We start from the raw sequence: 24,687 nt of genomic DNA, 5'->3' as shown, positions 1-24,687 counted from the left end.
CCCCAAGTCCGAATAAAGAAAAAATGTGAAGGAAAAATATTTGAAGTATTAATCATTAATTTCAATAGCTCAATTTGATACAAGTTTCTTTCAAATTGGGCTCTTCTGGAATTCTTCAATTGATGTTCTTCACTTTGAATTACTCATGGTGGAAAATAAAAGTAAATATAAGTGAATAACGTTACCGTTATTATTGCTTAAAATTCAAGTAACTTAAGCAACGCTAAAAGCGACAGAACGAAAAAAAATTGTCACTAAGAAAAACATTTTAATGATATTTGATTTACACAAGTGTCTTACGTCAATACTGACGTTTAAAGAATGTAAAAAGCATCATTGAATACGTATTCCAAATTTTTGAGAGCTCGATGAAGTACAACTAAAATCGAATGTAGTAATGTTATGTATTATTTTGCTGAAGCAATCGAGTTTCTATTTCAACAGCATTTATTTAGATTGAATTAAAATATCCCATAGGGGTTTTTAAAAAATCACGTATCACGGTCAAATATTTCTTCCTCGTATTATTTGCCTATTTATGATGATCCAATTATTCCATATGGCATGAGATTGTAACAATATTCCGTACCACAATATGCCGTTACATACCAGAAAGATTTTTTACTCTAGTACACCCCAATACCGACCGGTACTCCTTTTCCCAGTGGCAGCGCTTTTCAAATTAGCGGTAAATTAGCTTATGAGAGTAAGACCTTTCGGACACGCGGAGCTCTAAACACACTAGGAGCAAAAGCTCAAATCGAAGCCTTTTCAGCGAAAATTTACTCTATGGATTTGTTAATGCTAAAATGTAAATAAATATAAACACGAGAATATATTATAAAAATGAAAAGGTTCATCTGTTATACTAATTTCATTCATCTTCTTAGGGAAGTTTGTAATAATTTGTAGACTCTTTTACGAATTATTATTATTTAGAATAAATTTAGAAAGTTACGCAAAATTTTTAAAAAAATCGAAAAATAAAATGATTATTAAAACATTCCACCTGTTTTGATAGCACGCTTTGAATTTTGAACGTTCACGCACTACAAGTTCATACAATTGTTTGAAAACTGTCTGTCAGTATTTATCATTAAAATAAAATGATAAATATGAAATTGATTCTATTTTCAAAATAAAATAAAAATGAAATCATAACATTCTTTATTAAAACATGCTCTTATTAGAAGTTCCATAAAATGCCAGAATCTCAATCCTATAAGAAGCTACCACCGGCTCAAAAGGTAGTTCTGCTGAGAAGTGCCGAGAAATCTTTAACTTCAGGGACCCTTCCGCTCCGTGAAGTCGGTTCAGATGAAGCTGTAAAAGCCTTAGAGCTAACAGCAACTACTTCTACAGAGAAAATGAAAATGCAATTCCAAGGAATCTCATCAGTTACTCCTTTGAAATATAGTTTTACAATCAGTCTATGACAATAATTAGCTTCCTGAGTTAGCATCAACAACATTTAATTCCACAAAGTGTACCTTCTTGGATAGAATAATATATTTCATTTAAGAATGTATTTTAAATGTTGATTTTAAATTCCTACGATATTCGTATTTCCGCTAATGCAGTTTATGGGGATATATATACCTGTATATAATTCCAATATGTAAATTACCGAATAAAGGAAATTATTTTTACGGTCTGCATTTGTACAAGACAAAAAAAACTTACCTATGCTAGGTCGTACTATAGTGACTGGAAGGTCATCGTATACTCGCTCTACCAAGCTCTCAGCGAGTCGCTTTGAGAATGTGTAACTGTTGGGATGTGGTCCGAGCAATGACGGTGCAATTAATGAAAGCTGCTTGTCATCCATCCATTCGATTAATCTCATCACATCATCAGGTTTCACTGGAGGCGCGTGAACCTATAACATAATGTCAAGTAGGCGACGAAATAATTTGCTTGCTTTCTGAAGTTCTGCTATCCGAAATAACTAAACATTCAAATGTGCTTTATGAATTTATCATTTGATTATGCGACTTCGAATCCTTTTAAATTAAACAAGACATGCATATCTATATCTATATACATATGATAAAAAATATTAATAATGATAAATGTAAACAAAAAGTTTTTAAATATACACAATATAGTAGACAAAACATATTAGGTTTTATTTGATTATAGATATCTAGTCCGACCCATAACAATGTGGAGAATCCAAAATTTTGTAACACGAATAAAAATAATCGATCTTGCTTGCTATTCATCATCATTTTAGCAGTGGGACGTCAACAACTGGACATAGATTTCCCTTATTACGAAGCGGTCTACATCTGGCGTTTGACGAAATTAACAATCTCCTTTGTCCAACACCCACAATGTAGTTGTCCTAGGTTTGCCAGTCCGTGATGTTCACTTCCTTAAGGACCCAGCAGCCATTGCGCGCTATAAGGCCTTGTCGAAGTTGTAGGTTACCTATCTTTTAGCCGCTGGTCAAAGATTTCACAAACGATTTCGTTAAAACGTTTTATTTTACAAAGTATTGATGAATGGCAATTTAATTTTATCACGCTCTAACTTGAGAAAGACTACCGATTTCAAACACCTATTTTTTTTGTGAATTTCCTAATACTTTGTAGAAGGCTCTTCGCATAATATAATAGAATAAATAAAGTTATATATCATGGTTGCACAGAATTATTAAGACTAGGGGCCACTCGGGCAAATCATGAACTGATGGCGGGCCGGCCGCCAGAACTATAGGTAATTAATTTTATTTGGTTTTATTCTGGAATGGAATTAAATATTTTTCGAATGTACGAGAGTATTATTTTTGCTGTCGGCGGGCCATCAGTATTCGACAGGCGGGCCGCGGTCTGTGCTTCCATGTTATATATCATTGAACAGTATTTTAAAACTAATTTTCAATTGATTAATTTTCGTATTGATTATTCATAGCTAAGACGATAAAGACGGGTCAATAAACGAAATAACACACGAAAAATAAAAAATAAAATTTTAAGATGATAGTCAGGACATAAAATTCGTTAATATTACATTTAAAAACACTTAAATATACAAACCTTTTCGTCTAAAACCTTGTAGTCGGGGTAACAGAAGGCAGTTGATAGGTGAATAAATATTAACAAATTCTTGAGTCGTTTTGCCACGTTTAGGGAACGAAGTGTGCCACAAGTGTTCATATCGACGTTGTCTTTAATTGGTGCTTCTAGTCTTAAAGTGGCGGCGAAGTGGAAAAATACTGAAATCTCTTGAGATAACCCATCTATGTCCGAATCAGATAGTCCAAAGTTTTCGAATAAAACGTCGCCTTGTAATGGTTTTAACTTCTTCAGCGCTGCAGGTCTTTCATTTTTAATTCTGTCAAATAACTGTTAAAGTTTATCTATTAGTAAATATCATTAATCAAGGTAGTGGTAACACGTGGGATGCGGGTAGCGCTGTACCGATTATTATACCATTGCGGCAATCTTTGTTTGACATAATTGAATGTACGAAACATCACTGATTGTTTTTTATTTAATTTATTACAGATTGCTAATAATATCTATAATATTATACGAGTACGAAGTAAAAGGAAAACTATACATTTATTTCAATTTGAATTACAAGCGCTACGCCTTGAACTAGTTTTAAAAAGAATACCAAACACACAAATATAAATCAGCAATCTATTTAACAACATACTTAATTCAAAATTAAAAATATAGGTTATAGTTAATAAATAAACATCCTTTTTAATTCCTCGTTGTATTTTACATTTCAAATTATGCTAGTTTATAATTTTCTGAGGTAAAAATTATTAAGAGATACAAATATTTAAAAATAAAAGTTTGTTTGTAGTAATTATTTATTTATATACTTGTGATTGTTATACAGATAATAGATCATGCTGAATGTTTGAACTATTGGTTAAAGAAAGTTAACAGACGACGGTTAAGAAGTGCCTTTCAACGGCATGAAAATAAACTTAACCCCTTACGATCGGCAAATTTCTCTGATGGAAGTACAAGCTAGTTGAAGCAAATTTATATAGTTATTTCTCCCTTATCAATTTAAAGCAAATATATGGATATTTGAATACACAGAATTCGCTGAAACTGATTTATTGTGTTTAATAGTACTTCTTCGTCATCATCTTCACTATTCTCCATGTCACTGTCAATTCTAGTACAAACCAAATAATACAATATCTCCTATAAATTTTAAGTTCATTAATCAACAATACTTCAATAATAAATATCATGATATTATAAAAGATTTATAAGTGATAATAAGGCGTGGGATTAAATTGCTATACCGCTGTATTAAGGATATAAAAATTTAAGCATCTGGTTCCTTTTTCAAAATAAAAGAAGTTCGAAACAGTTCACATTTTTTAAAACACATTCGGAATTCGAATTCAATTGTTTATGCGGCGAGTATTACGACTACATATTTTATTTCCATAATTCTAAAGTACACCAAACATTTTATGACACCTTCTAAGTACTTACCGGTAACTGCATCATTTCCTCCATTCTTTGCCGCACAGACTTTCCCCTTTTAGGTCTCATTAGCATGTAGACATTGCCAATATCGGGTACAGAGTATAAAAGCTTTTCAACAAGAACTTTTCCCATAAATCCCGTTCCGCCGGTAAGCAGAACACTTTTGTTCTTGTAAAATTCTCTCACAGATGAAGTAGTCGCCATTTCTGTAAACAATACATGACATGTATCGTAGATTGTGAGATTCTTTGAAATAAAAATCAATTGAATGTCTTATCATAACACGTTTTCATAAATTTATTTTTAAAATCGGATAGGTCATTACAGACGAAGGTATAGCTCAGTGGATGGGTAAATTGTAGTGGCAAAAGTCTGGCCATATATCGTAGAACGAATGATTGCTGCGTAACGTTCTGGACTGGAAGCCACGGACCTTTAAGCGAAGCGTAGAACTTCCATCGCAAAGTGGACCAATGACTTGTTAAAGTCGTCGTAAAACACTGGCTTAACCGCTTCTTACCGGTCTAAGTAGAAATTTTTGGGGGAGGCTTATGTGCAGCAGTGGGCGTCCTGCGGCTAAATTATGATAAGGAAAGAAACACAGACAAACAAAATAGATGTCAGAAAAGGCGCAGCTCAGCTTGTACTGGCCGGAATAATAGTTCCTAGCAACGCCGATTTTTAGCCTCTCATAGCTTTCCAAGGCATTAGGTGAAATGTTAACCTTAGTGTTAGCTTAATAAAAACTACAGAAACTCTAGCGTGTGCTTATTTATGTTTGTTTGTGTAAAAAATTATTTTTATTGTATCAGATATGAATAATCGAAGTAGCCTAGCTGATTGACACGATTAGCATCTGTGGCCTTAAGGTTTTTGAGGAGAAAATTCTCGAGGTCGATATACAACCTAATTAAGGTCGTCGGAAGACAATAGATACGAATTGCTTCCGACTTGTTTTATGGTCATCTATGGTGAAGGTCTATGTCCAGCTGTGGGCATCCTACGGCTAAAACAATGATAAATACTTAACTATTTATATTTGAAGTCATTGCAGTTAAACGTGTATTAAAAATTTGATATACATTAAAATGTTTATGACAGCTCTAACAATTAAACTTGTTTACAATGTATTGATGGCGTATTCCTAGATGTTTAGTATTTAATTAAAACATCTTATGTAAAACCTACTACTACCATTGCCGCAATCGGCGGCTGGACATTTTCTGGTTAAGCAATGAACCACTTGCTTATTTAGTATGACATTTAAGGCACTTACCGATTGCCTGTATTTATACCTATTTTCATTTATTTATTTTTAAAATTTTAAGCGAAAACAATCGTTACTCATCATTTCAGCTATAATTTATCAACTAGGCATTCCATATAGATTTCTAATAGAACCGGTTAGAAGCGAGAAGTGGTAGCTCAGCGGTAGAGAACTTAGACTTGCGATCGTAGGTCACAGGTTCTAATCCCGGCATACCACATCTTGTATAAATCACACTTTGTGTATTTATTTTATAGGATTGCCCCTACAGCAGCATTCTCTGCGTATATTTATATTTCACTGCGATAACCAAATCGCCTGCCAAGCATTGCGATCATGGTAATTACTCCCTCAGATACATTTGAGGACGGTTTAGTACAGTGATTCCCAAAGTGGTCTATATCGACCCCTACGGGTCTATGACAACCTGCAAGGGGTCTACGTCAGCAAAAAAAAAATTGGGGGTCCATTAAATGAAAATGAGGGTCCACGATATTGGATCTCAACACATACACTGATAGTACCTATTTATTTACATCATACTATCTTATAATATCAAAACAGATTGAATTAACGCCAAATGTTGATAATTTATTAATAAAGCATCAGGTACATCCTTCTCACTAAAAATATTGACTTATTGCTTATGTTATTTTATTTATAGTTTATTTTATGTTTATTTAATGTAACGTATATTTTACATAACAGATACAAAATTTTATTTTGAGTAGTTTTAATTTAAATTAAATTAATAAATGTATAAATTAACATGTGTTTTTACTTTAAGTTTTTAACACTAAACTTCACTACAGTTAGAAATTTACAGAAAATCAATATCAAGTAAGTAGGGGATCTACCTAACACGGAAAAACATGGCAAGGGGTCTACGACACAAAAAAGTTTGGGGAACTCTAGTCTAGGACTTGTGGTCGTTTATTGGCTGTAAAGACGGTTAGAAGTGGCCTGGTCTCGTCATCTAAAGGTCTTAACAGGATCGCCTGTCCACCTTGTGGGCGGCTGTCATACACTGCTCTTGTAGATCCGATAAAAAACTTATTAAATAAAATAAAATTTACAACATGATTTAGTTATAAATTATCTTCATTTGTGTGACATAGGTCTTCCTGAAAGAATTTCTATAGAACCGTCGGACTACATATATCGTTATCATGGCCAGGTCACGCCACGGGGACATCCTCCACTGCGCTTGCCAACTATTATTCCCTACTTCAGAATCCAAAGTCCTCATGCGCTTGAATAAATGAATGCAATAAATGTTTAAACAAATAAAGCTTTTGCAATAATTACGTAATTAAACTTCCTACACATACATTAAAATATTAATATAATTACTAAACATCATCATTATATCAGCCAATAGATAACTACCGCAAAGATAGACATGATGGTAATGCGCTGCCCGGCAACCAGCAACTTCAAGCGACGTTGACTATGTCATGGGTCCACCTGATGGAGGGCTTACCAATAATATTTAATATCAAAAAGAAATAAAACAGATTATTTACATGTATATACGGATTTGAAATATTTATTTTTGTACAACATAATCTGCTATCCAGGAGAAGGACAATATTATATAGGGTTCCTATATCATTCGAAACATTTTTTTAAAAAAAAATCATAATATTCCGATTCGTATTTATACCTATAGGATACATATAAATAAATCGATTTTTTTAGATATACAGGCTGATTATGTGCGTAGAGGCTTTAAAGGAGTCAATGTATAGTTCATTTATCAAAAAAAAAGGTTTTGAAGCTCTTAAATATATTTCCAATCCCCCTGTATAAAGATGTATCACTTTGTTATATATTACGTTAATTTATTTTATATATAAGAATGCGAGAGGCCAAGAACTTCTATCAGTACCGAATATGCAAGGACAGATAGTGAATTATAATTAATTTTAATCGAACAGAAGCAACCTAGCTGTACAAGACTGATAGTTGCGATCGGAAGTCGGTACGATTCAAGCAATGGAAATTTGTCAGCAATGGTACTATTTACACTTTATGTATTAATTATAAAGAATTGCCATTGCTCACAAGTAAGTTACCAGAGGATAGGCAGCGGCGTTCATTGCGTATAATAATACCACACTGCGATAGCCAACAAGTCGGCCAAGCGTGGCGATTATGGTATAACATTATATATATTTATTATATAAATAATATAATAAATATATCTTTAAGGGGACGCCTACAACTTGCAGTGGGCGTCCTACGGGTGACGAAGAATTTTAAGATGAATGAATTCGAATTATAAAAACGGTTTTACTTATCATAATATCAATACTTAATTTATTATCTCTAAAACTATGTTTGGAAAAGGTGTACCACACATCAAATGAGTTATACATTCATCCAGTCAAAGCTTTTTATAAATATTTCCATCACCTGTATACGATCAGGAAAGCAATTGTAATGAATGATGACCATGGTAATTCGCGTTACGCAGCTTTTATGTTTCATATTTTAAAATTATCCAGTATTCGTCAAAATATTCGTTGGTCCTTTTCGCGTTGAATCATCGTATAAAAATTCTAATTAATGCTTTACTAACATGATTAACAAATCTAACTAGTTTTAAATAAAAATATTTTAATTCGCAATCTAATAAAGCCGTAAATACTTATTGGAGAATTATTGCTTGGTACTATATTAGGAGCCTTTTGACTATGACTGGCAGTTTTCAATCTGATTATATATGTGATAATACATAATCTGTTCACACGGCTTGTGCTTAGTTTGGTTCCATAAAGAATTTTTTTTAAAATCCTGTGAACATATGTATTCTTTTTTTAAATGAAAAATTCAACGTCTTCAATGGATCTTGAATAAATCACAGACAGCCGACATAATGTCGATAAATAAATTTTACTTCTATGTTATTTGTAGGTATTGTAATAATATGAATAATTATTAAGTTTATCTCTACGAAATGTTAATCGGAAGTAATTTTAATGCAAGAAAAATAGATGGTCTGCAACAATCAATATAGATATACATAGTTTATATATACATCTATCAATTTGTACATAGAGTGGACTGATTTTGTTAATGTATTGGACATACCTGGATAAAAGTTGACGTCCTATGGCTAAAATAATAAAGACAATGACGATCTATTTTTTATCTAATAGATTCAGGCATTACCTCGCGGAAGTCCATCATATGTAAGAAAGGGACTAATATATAGCTACTTCCGCTATGCTGCAGTAGTCGTGCAATGAAGTGCATCGCCCGCCAGCCTACAGGTAAATGCGCGTGCGGTAAACAATGCGAAACACAACTACCACCGTAATTTACTCAACACGTGTGTCACCCCTCCACGGGTCATCCTCAGGAGTAATGTTACACCGACCAATGCCAACACCGAGTTCTAACTATTTTTTAACACTACGCCAATTGTATTTTGTTAATAAATAAATATAAAGTCAGTAAACTAAGTCAGCGAATGAATGCGAGAGCTGCCCTTACTGTTCTCAATAATTCCAAAACCCATATTTATTAGCTTCACGTTTTTAAAACGACAGGTCCAATTTCGACGCCAGCGCTTCCGGGTGAAAGTAAATATGATTGATATTTCATTGACAAAATTACGAAAGTATCTGTTCCGTAACCAAGTAACATAAATTTGGTGGGATTCAATTTTAAAAGTTGTTACTATTTTTAACTGCTTAAAATTGATAAGATTTATTTAATAACAATCATTATCAAATGTCAATTAATAATCCTCTGTATATATGTTATAATTTGGTTAACACTCGAAATATATACACCGATTTTACTAAATGACCAAATTACGCAAGAAAAAAGAACTAGTGTAACTCCTAAAACATTGAACATAATATGCATACTCGTATATTTGGGTACCAATTAATTATTTTACAACTATTATTCGTTTATAATTATCGTTATCATTATCATGTCATCCGATAAAAGACAAACCACTGCAAGGCATATCCCTCCCCCAAAGATCACCACAAAGTAAGAAAAGGACTAATATATAGCTACTTCTATATCTATAAATTAAGCATTTATCAGCAGGCTGGCGGGCGGTGCACTTTATTGCACGACTGCTGCTACATAGCGGAAGTAACTATATATTAGTCCTTTTCTACTTAGGATGTACTTCCGCAAAGTGACGTCTGGATCTATTAGATATTTAAGATCACCACGAAGACACGGCATTGCGTTGCTTGCATCAAGCATTGACATTTAGAATTGTTAATATGTATTTGTCCTATCATAGTTCTACGTGAACTAAACCTATAACGTAGAGAATGAAGGCTAGCTTTTGTTCGAAAAATGGACAACGAAACACATTTTTTATTCCCTTTCAGCTAGCTACACAGTCAGAGAACCTCTATTTAACCATGTGAGAGGTGTAAAGAGTAATCCTTTAGATTATTAACAAATTTTAAAGGTACATTATATTAGGCGCCTTAGGCCACTGATGATTGATTATATTATTAAAAAAAGATTCTAATTTTGTAATAAACATATCTTGTTTTGCATTAAGATTAGTTCTACTTTATGCCTTCTATTTTTAAAGTGATAAAGTTAAAATTATAGTTATCAGGGTCCGAACGTCGATCACTTTTATTGTCATAAGATTGAAAACGTTTTAGATATTTAAATACAAAATGGAAACTTTGTTACCGCAAGTCGTTTCTAATTGATAATAGTCAAAACAGCTTTAAAAGTACAGCGCGAACGATCCAATGTTTTTATTATAATAGCTCGTGCGGAATTTTCCACGTGTTCGTGACGAAACTTATAAAAAGTCAATGAACTCAATGATCTCGTTTAATACGCGTTAAGTTTCGTTTTGAATGCAATCATTGTTCATTATGAAATAATATAGTAACGTGTATGTATATGATTTTATCTAATTCAGTTTTGTTTCATGAATCTATTTATTTTTGTAATCTATTTAAATTGCCTAAAATATTAATCGTTCTCGAACTGTAGGGCGTAAACAATATTGCCTTATAACTGTAAATTAACAGTTAAATAAAGAAATATTTAAGGCGAAAGACATAATTCCTTTTTATTATTATAAAATTACAAAATATCAAACAGGCGATAATGAATCAGGTGGATCAACGACATAGTAAAGGTCGCGGGAAGTCGCTGTACGAGATCGCAAACGAGAATAGGCGAATCGAGTCCTTTTTTTATTCGAAAACACGTAAAAATCCACTTCTGTCTAATGGAAAAGTCTTTGTTTAATGTTTAAACCTTTATTGTGGAACTTTAATTACATCTTTTATTTGTTTGTAACGTCTAAGATACGAGTATTATAAATTTTGTAACCAGGCCAACTGACTGGCAAGTTAGTTGCAGTGGCATAACAGATGACCATTGGGGCCCTAAGTATTTGGAGCGGAGACCAAATACCGGCTCGCGAATTGTCGTACATTCACCCACGTATGTGATGGTGATGATTAATGATTTAAAATACAACAATTTAGTGTGTATAAATTATTTATGTGAAAGTAAGGGAAAGAACCATAGGTTATAGACAAGTAATGTTTTCAAAACGCAAAATGATGACATAAGATAGGCGAGAATAATCCGATTTTACATGCCTTCTCTTCCTTAGTTGATTTATGTTATACGACCACAACGTCCACTCTGTATAATAAAAACAGGGCTGGCAGAACTGAAGGGTATTCCTTTTTACAAAATGATGTGATGTGAATTTTCAAAATGGTAAATGTAACAAATAAAGGTCCTATTTATTTGTAAATGATTTTTGCAGTTTCCTACTGCATCTACATTTTTACTTTGAGCAGTTGATCACCTAATAAAGTAGGAGAATTTTAGCTGCATTTACTCATAAGAAAAATTGTATGCAATAAAAAAACGCTGTCCTGACTCGCAGCTTATAGAAGAAAGATCCGTAGCAAAAAGCGGCAACCCCTCTCTCAAGTGTCTGCGCACAATAATTGCGAAAAAAATATTGTAAACAAAGGACTAGTGATACAATTTAGAATAAAAAAAATGAAGGAGTACAAAACTATAATAGTCGTAATATATGACATGAAAAAAGCAAATACAAAAAAACAAACAGGATTGATTCTTGAAGGGGTGAGTGAATTTATCGATTACGTTTTTGTTCATTTATCAATATTACAATTTATTACATAAAAAGTGTCAAACATTTTGATCGCTTGTTTACGTCACATGAACAATGCTAGATGAGTTCAGTTTGATAGAGAACTGAATCAGATTGTGCTTCTCTATAATAACATCCTTCAACTTAATTACGAGAGTTCCGAGCGTGCCCTGATCTGTCAAGAGCCCGCAATAAACTCAGACGGGTTCTTTTGTGGTCACTTTTACAGTATCTAGAGAATATAAAGGTCTATTCACACTATAACATTTAATATGTTTGCTATAAGAATTTATATATATTTTTTTTTGTTTTATATTTATTTTAACAATAGTTTTTGTTTAATATACCGTGCCTATAAACATGTTCGTTAAAATAAATATTCTTATTGTTATAAAACACAACAAAAGTGTATCATTTGTTGGGTAAATTTTCGTTCAAATTGTCAAATAAGGAGCATGAAAATCAATTTCGCAGATCAACATTTTTTGTCGATATTTACGTGTCCAATTCACCAAAGCTATTTAAATATCTTAATAGCTCCGTACAATAAAAAAATAATCACTATGCAATAAAAAATAATTGCTAATTTCCTCACGGTAATGTCGATTTTAAAACTCGGACTCAAAAATAAACCATTGTATGTACAGCCCTGCCCTTGCGGTCTTTTGCATAACCTTATGGTACGGTGTGGCTGACCTACATTGCATGCTATTTGATAAAAATTCCAAACTTTTCCACTGCAACCATTACGAGAGCAAAAGTTACAACGTATCTTCGACCACTCGGAATAAACAAGTACATAAAAATGTTTCGGTGATTTTCTTTCGACAAAAAAAAAGTAACGTTTTTTATACTTTAAAATATTAATAAAATTATATGAAATGTATTGTAAAATATTCAAATAACATTAGAATGTGTTAAAGTTCAACGCATCTTGACCGTTGTCTGGTAACTTTTGAGTAATCTAATACATAAAAATGTCGAGACACAAGGATTATTTATTTAACAAATGGCTGCGAAATTTAAAATCGCGTTTGTATATTTTAGATATTTAGAAAGTGGGTTCGGCATATTATTAGTAGTTATGAAAATTTATGAAATATTTATAGATCCTCAAAAAATTTTTTTGTGAATCCAATACGTATTTCGCCTTAGTCTTTTGTATGAGATCGTATTTTGTTTTCCTTTATTAAATAGTACTTCATACATTAACAATGATGACGGTGACCATACATCAACAGCCACTACACACGCAACACTCCGCACAGTACACTGCGTTCTACACAATAGAATAAGATGCTACACATCACACCACTAGATCCACAGCGTGGGCGAATCGGGGAAGGATCCGGATCCACATCCTTGGTTCGCCGAATAGCCCACGCAGTGCTCCAAGCTGTAAACATAACGACACTATTCACCTCTACTCAGGTAGAGCTGTTGCTACTAGCGAACGACATCCTGGAGTAAGACTGCCCTGGCGTAAATTTTTCGATAAGTTCACGGATCAGTTCAGTTCCGACGAATTTGTAAAAGCCCCCGGGCTGACAGTATTAACTTCATTCGAAACTAAGCAACGGACACCATTTATGTTTAATTATTAATTTTCATACGGATTTCATGGTTTTATATTAGTTTAAACACAATTAGTTACACCTTAATGCTGCCGTTTGAGACCTTTGGCAGTTTTTTTTGTGGTTACTGCTTGGGCATGGATTATTCGAGTGCTGAAGGCGTTTAGCCATCCACCATTACTTTATTATACTACATAATTTGGTTTGAAATTTTAAAGCATGGTTATTTTTCCTTTCAACAAACATCGTCATTAATTTAGACGTATGACGTCACTGCTGAACGTAGTATAGCTCCATAGATTTCCAAAAGTACTTGTTAGTGGATGACCTACGCCTCGCATGTCGATCAGAGGTTTCCACTACAGAACAATATGGTTCTAGTGGTCATACCATCTCCATTTTAACTTGCTGACCTTCTGGACTATATCGGATAGCTACGTTTATTTACCGATCTCCTTAACCATCATTTGAGCTCGTAGAAAAATCCCGAGCATAGCTCTCTTAATGGCGACTGCATGCTTAAATAGGGCCTGATGTGAGAGACCAGGTTTCACTGCCGTAAATTTTTACTGATAACACACTTTAATCAAAGTTCTTCGTCATGAAATATTGAGGGTTAATGGGCGAGAAAAGGACTAGACTAACATGAAGATTGGCAAGTTGAAGTAACTATGAATGGGCCACATTGGGCGCAGAACAGATGCCTACTGGGGTAATGAGGTTTCTGATATGGAGAACACCACAACGTAGACACATGACCTTGTTCATATCGTAAGAAAAAGACTAGATACAGACCGATTTTAACAGATCTTATCGAAGATCTATGAGACAGGCCCTTGTAAAAACCATGGAGGTCTTACAGTTGAAATGATGACGACGATTATAAACTTGAAGATTAAATCGGTTGTTACACTTCATAAGTTTGCAGCCAAGGCATATTTACATCAAAATAAATATCTATACGCGGGCTTATTTATTTATAATAATGAAGAGAAATCAGTTATGATAAACGTCTTAACTGTGGTCTATTAAAGATTTGTTTACTACTGAATGACGTAAACTTCGTATTAGAAATATACATATTTTATTATGACAACCGAACAGTCATCTTATTTGTAAATATTTATAAATCATGTTACGTTACGTTGGCATACAAATTCATGTTTATAATTTATTTATTTTACATTTATTTTGATACTATATATGAATGACATTTTTTTATGTATTTAACAGGCGCATGTGTGACTTGATGTATGTGAGCGGCAATGCGAAAGAGGTCACGTTAAGCAATCTGTTCTTTAATATCTCATGTGCGTCTCTTTAATCCATCTCCTCTGCCATCCTCTGTCTCTGTTACTAGCACATCCACCTAAAGAATAAATCCATTAAGTAAGAAAGGGACTAATATATAGCTACTTCCGCTATGCAGTTTCAGTATCTGCATAGCGGAAGTAACTATGTATTCGTCCCTTTCTTACTTAGGACGGACTTCCGCAAAGTAATGCCTGAATCTAGTAGATATTTAAAATCCCTTAAGCTCAAGAGCTACCTCAGAAATTAAACTCAAGGCATTACAGCAGATTGGAAATCCACCAAGCAGATTAACCACTGGACTGTAGACCTTTAAATGAAAGGTAGTTAATAATGGCCTAGGTATAAATATCCATTTTCTTTCATGTTAATCATGTAAATATTCGTTTTTATTTTAGGCAAACTTTTGTGATGGTGCGGGAGCTGTTCGATAGTGCCGTGATTATTTGAATTTTTTTTATTACCAGTAAATATACATTATATATCTTAACGTAATCTCCTTTTAAAGCAATAGTATTAGTAGCAGTAGTAAAGTAATAATAATAGTAACTAGCATTTAGTCCAGCGTTACACAATTTTTCTTTTTAATTTTTTTTTTACATTTTTAATTTTTAATTTTTTACACAAACGTAATTTATGTTTTTCAACGTTGAATCGATTTTATATTACATTTAGCGTAAAGTAACCTTTCTCTCTTAGCTTTTTGCAAATTTATGATTAATTTCCCTAACACTATTTATATTTGAATTTCCCTTTTTTATTACGTTATTCATAATCATTTGCAGTGATCTCTAGCGAACGACATGTGAAGAATTTAAAGGAGAATGACAGAAGTTTTTATCCAATAAACAAATTGTACATTTGATTAAAACTATAATCAGATTGAGTTATGCTTAACTATGCTATGCTTTGCTATACTAATGACATGCATTGCAAATATTATATATATATATATATATATATATATATTACTATACTACTATATATTACTGTTTATACTTTAATTTTAATAAGACTACTATATACTATAAACATATATAGAATTTTGATGTAACATTCATTGCAAGTTTTGGTTTAATGATTTTTTAAATTTATTACTTGCTATCTCTGTCAATTTACAGACATAATATGGAAGTGTATTCTCATTCCGTAGTTTCGAGTTAATTTTCATCCTATTTTTTTTTCAGATGCTAGATGTCCATAGCAAGTGCTGGCCGTATCCCCGCCGACATCCGAGATCTTAATTTTGTCATCGGTTTACCTAGTGGGGGCGAGCTGGATCGCGTCCACCGGTTCGTGCCACCCGAGAACCTTCGGTCCCATCGGCCATCGGCACGAGTATTGTGCCCTGCCCACTTCCATTTCAAACGAGCAATTCTTCGAGCTGATCTATTCGATATCGCAACGAAATTCCGAACATGGCCCTCCCCATTGCTTTTAAGGTGACCTTGACGTTTCTTATGAGGTCCATAGTGGGCGACCACGTCTCGAATCCATGTGTCATTACTTTATATGTCGATAAATTCAGTACTCTTAATCAATATTAACAAATAGATGAACTGTAAGACCTCGTATAGTTAAATATTATTGGCCTGTCGCAGTTCATTAGTAGAAAAAAATTACTTAAACGTATTCCATAGCGTATTAAAATATACAATGATTATTTACTAAAATAAGTTATCATAATGTTTTATTAAAAACACCATATCAACAAATGTTTGACAGGTTGGGATATGTGTTTTTTAATTTATTGTATGTGTAACTTATTGAACCGGCAATGCTTTATTAAATAATTTTGCGTTTACAAACACATTTGGCGTTTCATTTTTGTATCTATACATAATTTTTAAAAAAATTTTAATACATGAACTCTTATATATATTATATATATTATACTCTTCTTTTTATTCGTGTATTCGTTGAAAGGTAGAATAGATGGTAATAACATTGAGTAATTTTCAACTAAATGATCTGAACCTTGATCGAAATCTCTGACCTTTAAATCATTGTCGACGTCGGCTTATGCATCGCTTGTCACGCAAATATCTCAAGTGCAAACGTTTGGAAATAATTTTCTGATCTGTTTACATTATGACTCGTTAAATTCAAAACCGAAACGGTTTCGTAACTCACTCAAGGCTTTTTGTATAATTTTACGACACCTCGATGATTCCAGTCAGACAATACTTAATTCAGTCTAATGTGCGGACAACATAACAACAGTATTACGCCAAAATGTATTATTAAAAACGTCATTACAACATTGTTTAAGATGCATCTAGAAAATTCCGTGAATCACGCAATATGTATAGTTTTAAAAATATTTCGTTTCAACAGAACGAAAACCGTTCGTTTATAATGCAGATATTAACGACTAATCCTAAGCTTCATAATTGTGGTTTTTATATGGTGTTAATATACAGGGTGATTAGATATAAGTGTAAAAACTTTGAAGAATTGAATCTATAGCTCAATTAATGTATGGTACAGTCTATACAAAAACCGATGGTTTAAGAAGTAATAAATAATGTCATGATGATAAAGAAAGAAAAATCGTTTTCAAATGTTCGATTACTACATATTAAAATTAATTATTTTGTACTGTCTCTGTCCTGTCTGTTTATCCTTGTAGTTTTTGTACTGCTAGAAGTTAGTGGCAGGTCGCGTGCCAAAAAAAAAATTATGTAACATATTTCATAGTTATCAATTTATACAGGATGATGTAGGTGTAAAAGTTTAAAAGTTTTTCTGAAAAATAGGCTATGTAGACATACGGGTAAAGCTTTTACTCGTATAACCAAACAACCTGTATATCTCATGACATAATTACTAATTAAATAAATAACTACAATGAATATCAATTTATTTGTTATTTCTCTCAATTAAAAATTAAAGACTACCAGTATTCGATAATATAAATTTGAATAGTAACTTTTAATAAAAAAAGACAATAAATAAATCGTGACGATAATTGAATAACAGTACAGGGCAATAAATATTCGACTGGTGTTATGTCTCAACTGCCCTCTCACCGTTAACCCATGTCCTTATAGAAAATGACTATTGGAGAAAACGCTATCGCTATTTCTATTACAAGAGAGAGTTATGAAATTTATGTAATTTGCTTAAATTTGCTCGACTGCTGCTTGAATGATATTTGTGAAAGTCATCACAAAAAGAATTCGCCTTATTTTGTTGTGGGTTCTTAGATAACGACGCGTTTGGAACCCACGTAGTTTATATTTAAAATAAAGGCTTCAATTACAGGAGAGGTGAATCTGTTATAAGTTTAAATAAAAAAGTGACAATAAAATTAAAGAACTAAGTGATTAAAAAGTTTATTAAGTTATTTTTACTTAATCTTGCGTTGAAGATATTTTAAAAGTGATAATAAAAAGAGCGTCCAAATTTGTTGTAAGCCCTTATGAGATCAGGACGCATTGGTAACTTTCCAAGCTTATATGCTATATACATGATGATCTATAATGGCGTTATAGGTCATTCTCAAATCAACATTGCTTTTTGGCTATTCTTCACACAAGTGATCACACATACGGTCCTAAATGAATAATAATATTAACAATTGAAAATAACACTTAATTTAGATTTTCAATGTCACGAATTTTAGATGTTATTACTTATATATCTTATTTAAAATATACGATCAAGATATTATTATTAAATCATTATATATTTAACAAAAAATATTATAATATATATATATATATATATATATATATGATGTTCCACGGAGTAAATATAACCTAACCTCGCTATGGTATAGAGCAGTGGGTGAACGGCAGAGAACTGAAACTTGCGATAATAGGTCGCGCGTTCGAATAAGATCGAGAAAATATTATATATAATATGTTTGTATATTAATTATATAAGATTGTAAATCCTAACAAACAGGTTTCTGGAGGATGGGCTGTAGCTCTGCGTGTCGTAATACAACACTGTGATCTCCAACCCGTTTGCCCAGCGTTGCAGAAGGCAGAATGAAATTAACCCTTATAGGCCTAAATTTCTTTATCTCCTTCACATACTTAGTTTTATCTAAATGAATTTTATATATTTGTAAAAATATTTAAATGATGAAAAAACCATATCTTACCACGTCATGTTTACTTCGTTCACGTCAAATATCTTTTTTTCTACGAGCTATCGCGAAATGTACAGGACAATAAGTTAACTTTAAAAGATCGAATGTATAGCTCATTTGTAGTCCAGTACTAGTCTATAAAAAATTAAGAGTATCAGAAATAATAAATAACGTAATATAGTAAAGAAAAACGTTTTTGAAATTCGAACATATTTTTTTTACTATCTTTCATGCCGACTGCATTGCCAGTAGTTATTATATAGGTTGAATGGAATTAGATGTAAAAGACTTAAATATTTTTTTAACAATATACTATATATTTAATCTTCAAAGCATTTCCACTTATAACCAATCAATCTGCATAAAATCTTTCGAGTTTTCGAATATCTTTAGTGCGGAGTATATTTATACTTCTCACGCTATATTTAGTTTTCGCAATATAACAAGAAGCGTAAATCTTTGTCACATCCGTTGACTCTCTATAAACTTTCACCTATAGTGCATCTTTTGATCTCGCTATAGTGCTTATATAAATAGGATGCAACGCTAGCGAATTCAATACAAAGTTTATAATATACAAGAGGGTTATAGAGAATGTTATGCTCGGGATTTCTCTATAAGATCGAATCAGGATCGGAAAGATTCTAAGACGATGCAAAGTAACCGATATAGCTCGTTCCGTATAACACTAAACCTATCTACCGTGGGTGTGGTATGTGGATGTAGGCAGTATAAGACCTGTTATCGTAGGAATTTTAGGGAAAAGCCTATGCATTGCAGACGGCATTTATCAGCTTAAAAAAGGGCAAGAAACACAAACATATTTGGCAAGTAAAAGCTTAATTTAATTAGTAATATCTTACACAAATGAGATATAAAATAAAAAAAAAACTGTAAAAACAATTAACGTTATATTACAAAAATATGAAAGCGATCTAATGATATATAATTCATATTTCACGCAAGTAAATAATAAATTAACTTATGTAGTACGCAATAGTGGAAATTATTTGACCGGAGAATATAAGAATTATAATTACAAAATGCATAATTTATATGGACTTATAATTAATTCAGAAAGTTAATTTATATTATGCATATAAGCTGTTTGCTAAATGTATTGCTAAACACATCATTCTAACGGAGCGACTAATTCAAATAATTTATTTTTATTCGTATTTTTGTTACGGCACGCAGACGTTTCATAAGTAGAGAAAAAAATACAGAGTAAATAAAAATATAAAACCCACCTAAAACCCTGTCAAACGTATGAAATCATAATTTTTTAAAAATATTCTCATTAGTATAATTTTTGTGAATGGACGTCCACTACTTGATATAGGCTTCCCTATATTTCTAAAGGACCTTTTGGAAGCGGCTCGCATCAAGCGTCTTCTAATGATCTTGATAACGTCATCTGTCCACTTTATGAGCGGAAAGATAGATAAATCATATAATATAAACTAAGTTTTTGTGTACATCTAAATCGACCGTCGTCTACCATCTGTTTTTCTTGCATAAAAATCTTACAAAATTAAGAATTTTATGGTTAAACATAAAAATTGTTAATTTAGTTTAACAATTCTACGGTCGTGCTACACTGCGCTTGCTACATTGGTCTCCAGTACCACCTAAAAAATGGTATATTAGGAAATAATCTAATTATACCGTGTACCATACAAAATCACATTAAATCTTTTTTTAGATTTTATAATATAATCATATAATTCAACGCTTACAGTATACGAAATAGAAAATTATTTTTTTCAAGTGAATATTGTTTACCAATAAAACCTTAAATCAAAATATAAGTTGATAATTCTGAAATATATAGTATAGCGGTTAAGGTAGAGCTATAGTGTAGATCCGTCGTTTTAGCCCATAGATGCCTACTGCAGGACTTAAGACTCACCCAAGATATCTGAGGAGATATACCATAATTACCATTCTAGGCAGGCGGGTTGGCGATCGCAGTGTGGAACTATGGTACGAAGAGAATCCTGCTGCCTTTATTTTGAAAACTTGTTTGCAAGCAGTGACAACCCTATACAATTAATGCTCGATGTGTGAATTATATAGAATTGTATCCCAGGAGTCATACCCGCGACATATGATCGCAAGTATCTATTATTTGTCGCCGGGCTACCAATCTTCTAGCTTTACTAATATTGATATACATTTCTTAATTTATTTATTATATTTTCTTATTTATAATAAGAGACAATGCTTATACGTTATAATATTATGGTAAGAAAGTAATATCTAATTTAAAGTGTATATAGGATGATTTATTTGTAGATAATCATTTATCATAATTATTATCGAACTCAATTAGTGGTTGGTTACAGTTTTTAAGCGGTGAATGTATATATCATTTACTGTCAATTACTATATGGTACACTATGTTTAAAAATAATGTTATCAGATATAATTAATAACATAACGATATTGCAGTTAGAAAAAATTAGGATTATTATATTATAAAATTATTTATTGTTTACTTGTGTTAGTAGATATTGTACAGTCAGAAGTTATTCGACGTCTTATTCCGATAAAAAAATCATATTTCAAAGTGATCGATTTATAGCTTTAAAGCTAATACCATATAAGCTACATATTAACTATTTTAAAACGTTTCACATATACACACATACTAAATATTTTAGGCCTAATCGAAAATTATTACATATATATATGCATCGAACCAGAGCAGGTTGTTAAGCTTCCAATGAATTGTAAATGAGAGAAATCAAATTACACAAAACACGTAGAGGTTGTAATCTGTTACATCTAAAAATTAGAGTGAGCTTTATTGGTTTTTTTCATTCGGAAATTTTTCAGTAAATTCGTATATTACCGCTACAGAACGAAAGGAAGTTTTAGATAAACATTTATTCAATTTCTTAATAACCGTACAGAATCAGAACTGTTAAACTCCTTACTATTTAGCGAACGGAAAGTTTGCACGATAGAACACATAGATATTTATTGAATTATATAAAATTGGAGATAGTAAATACAAGTTGATATTATGTATAATGTGTGACTCTATGTCTTATTGAGACGTATCCATCACTGAGGATCGTGACCCTTTCTGTAAAGTTTGTTACGGGCTGTGTGAACGCGTAATATGTATAAAAATATAAGACGTTCTAACTCACTACCTAATTCAATAAAATGGTTAAGGAGTATTTACTAGACCTATGATTATCTATCTGTTAATTCATTTCTTTTTCTTCCTCTGTTTCTTTATTCTTTTTGAGACAAATGTCATCGAAATGAATTTTTATTTATTATTTTATTATATTTATAATATGTATTATAACTTATTTATTATAAATATATGTCATATACATATGTGTGAATGTTTATGTATGTTTGTTTGTAAATACATATGTTTTGTACACATCAACTACCCATTATTAGTACTTCTACCTTTTGCATACTATGGTAATCCGTAATGGATTGCCTTGTGTAATAAGACCGCCCTTTGTACTTTTTAGTTTATTATTGTAAAACTATTTGAATGTTTCCTAAAGTGTAAAATGAGGAATATTAATTAAAATAAAATAATTATTGTATAAAAAACGTATTACTAATTGTAGTAACTGATATTATTTTTAATTTTCTTCAACAAATATTTAGAAGTACATTTACTAAACATTAAAATAGACTAAATATTTTTAGTTCGTTTTTAATATTTGTCCTTTTTACAGTTAGTTTATTAGTTATTATATATAATATATACACAGTATTGATACTTCTAAAACTGTATGGACATACAAAATAACCTCTATTATCCTTGTTTACGCAACATATTTATCGATTTATACCCTTTTTATAAGTTTACTTATACTTCGTAGATGATGATCATAGGAAAAAAAAGAAAATCGCACAGAGATTTGAAATTGTTTCACAGAATATAATGACGAACCATGCCAGTTAGCTTTGATTATTCATAGCTAAGACAGTAGTAATGCAGTGATAGACAACTGGCACTTGCGATCATAGGTCGCGAGTTTGATTACAGAGATTCAATCTTATATCATTCACACTTTATGTAGTAATTATGAGGGATACCACTGATTACAAACAAGTCTCTATAGCATACGCAGCAGTGTTCTCTGAGTACTATGAAACCACATTGCGATCGCCAACTTGCCTGCCATGTGTGGCGATCACAATGTGGTATGCTTTGCAGTAGATCATGACAACGTCGAAGACAGGTCAACATCTGTCAGATCAGTTGATAAGAAGTAAAATTAATTAAATTTTCAATAACGCGTTAATCAAATAATACTAACTTAATTTCGCAATGGCAAATTCGCTTGGCTAGCATATAGCTGTTAAAATGGCATATATACCATTTAGGTAAGTTACATTAAATATATTTTAAATTTAATTTTCGTAAAATTAAATATCAGTTTTACTTTTAAAATGTGCTAGAAAAATGTAACTGTTATTTATAGATATTAATTACAATTAATAATATTTTTAAAAATTAAGAATGTGCACATAAAATAATGATTAATCCCTTAACGGGAAATAATTAAAATGGGGTGACCATAGGTTTGAAATATTTAAACGGGAGATTAATTCACTTAACTTGAATTTTAACAACATTGTAAATAAAAAAATTTAAACAATAACATCATATTTTTCTAGACTACCACGAAATATTTTTTCTTATTATATTAGACTTTTAATTATTCTATCAAATATATTATAGGAAAAGAAAAAATATATGAGAATATTCAAGGGCCGCGAAAAATTAATTAAGTTAATGACCTTTAAAATACATTTTTGTATTCAAGTAGACATAACGGTAATTAATATACTTTTATCTGTTTTAAGTTAAAGTAATCATTAAATCATCGAGAAGAAATTATTAGTAAGTTATAACGATCTGTTTCGCTAGATTATAATTAAACGTTAGTTAAAATAAATAAATAATATATGTGACTATTTTTTTTAATTAGGCTAACGACAATGTGTTTAGTCGTAAAATTATAGTACATAATTGATAAATGTCTGAGAATAATGAAAAAAAATATATCCACCATACAAATTTTACTGGATTTCATGTTTTACTTTTGCTTAAGAGTCGGTAATAAAGTATTAACTTTAACAAGGTTCCAATTTAAGAACATGGGAAAACAAGTGTTAGTCTAAGCAACCTGCAATTAATTCCGAGAACATAGTTTTTCCGTTAGTTACTTTTTACTTTTTAATTATAATCCATCAATGGAAAAGAGGTTTTAATGTTAAATTAAAATAAATATTTTAATTTAGATTGTTTAAAACAAATAAACACACTTACAGAAATATTTAAATTTAGTTGTCGAAGATAAAATGGCGTCGATACTTGATGCCGCGCAACCTTTTCCGCGCAATTCGAGAAACAAACTGACGCCGGCGCATTCGTTTATAGTGATATGTTAACCCGCTTGTGCCTTTGAATATATATTTAAGTAATTTGTTATGCTCTTCGCTTACACAATATAAAGCAATATTGTCTTTTGATTGATGTGATTTCATGCACATATATAACAAAATTTACATATTTATAAAAAAAAAATATTTAAAATGTAATATCGGGACCTCCTCTATTACTTTATTATTAAGTTGCGTTGGCATTATTATTATATATAATAATACTACATATAAATTTATTTAATTTAATTTATGTATATGTCATTATAATGCAGAATCGAATCAAAAATGCGTAGATCCACAGACGAACGAAAGTAAACGACATAGCCCAGCATGATTGACAAGTTGACGTGGTGGTACACTTAGTACTGAGTTTAAGATTT

At 31.6% G+C, this 24,687-nt stretch overlaps 1 protein-coding gene across 1 annotated transcript in view; it reads right to left on the bottom strand.

Annotated features, from left to right (window-relative positions):
• LOC137932892 (putative fatty acyl-CoA reductase CG5065) overlaps positions 1 to 24,257 on the bottom strand; it is a 31,951-nt gene extending 7,694 nt beyond the window's left edge. Inside the window, exons 1-4 of the mRNA XM_068776582.1 lie at positions 24,192 to 24,257; positions 4,476 to 4,675; positions 3,042 to 3,350; positions 1,684 to 1,879 (exon numbers count right to left, since the gene is read on the bottom strand). Of these exons, the coding sequence (XP_068632683.1) occupies positions 1,684 to 1,879; positions 3,042 to 3,350; positions 4,476 to 4,673 (703 nt within the window). The 5' untranslated portion in view covers positions 4,674 to 4,675; positions 24,192 to 24,257. The remainder of the gene's footprint in view (positions 1 to 1,683; positions 1,880 to 3,041; positions 3,351 to 4,475; positions 4,676 to 24,191) is intronic.
• Positions 24,258 to 24,687: the final 430 nt, after the last annotated feature.

Source organism: Battus philenor, unplaced genomic scaffold, assembly GCF_028537555.1.
Source record: "Battus philenor isolate CCGP_79_NKW_IND1 unplaced genomic scaffold, ilBatPhil1.0.hap1 SCAF_1, whole genome shotgun sequence".
Lineage (NCBI taxonomy): Eukaryota > Metazoa > Arthropoda > Insecta > Lepidoptera > Papilionidae > Battus > Battus philenor.
Note: the sequence above shows the minus strand (reverse complement) of the source record. Positions and strands in the feature narration are given on the sequence as shown.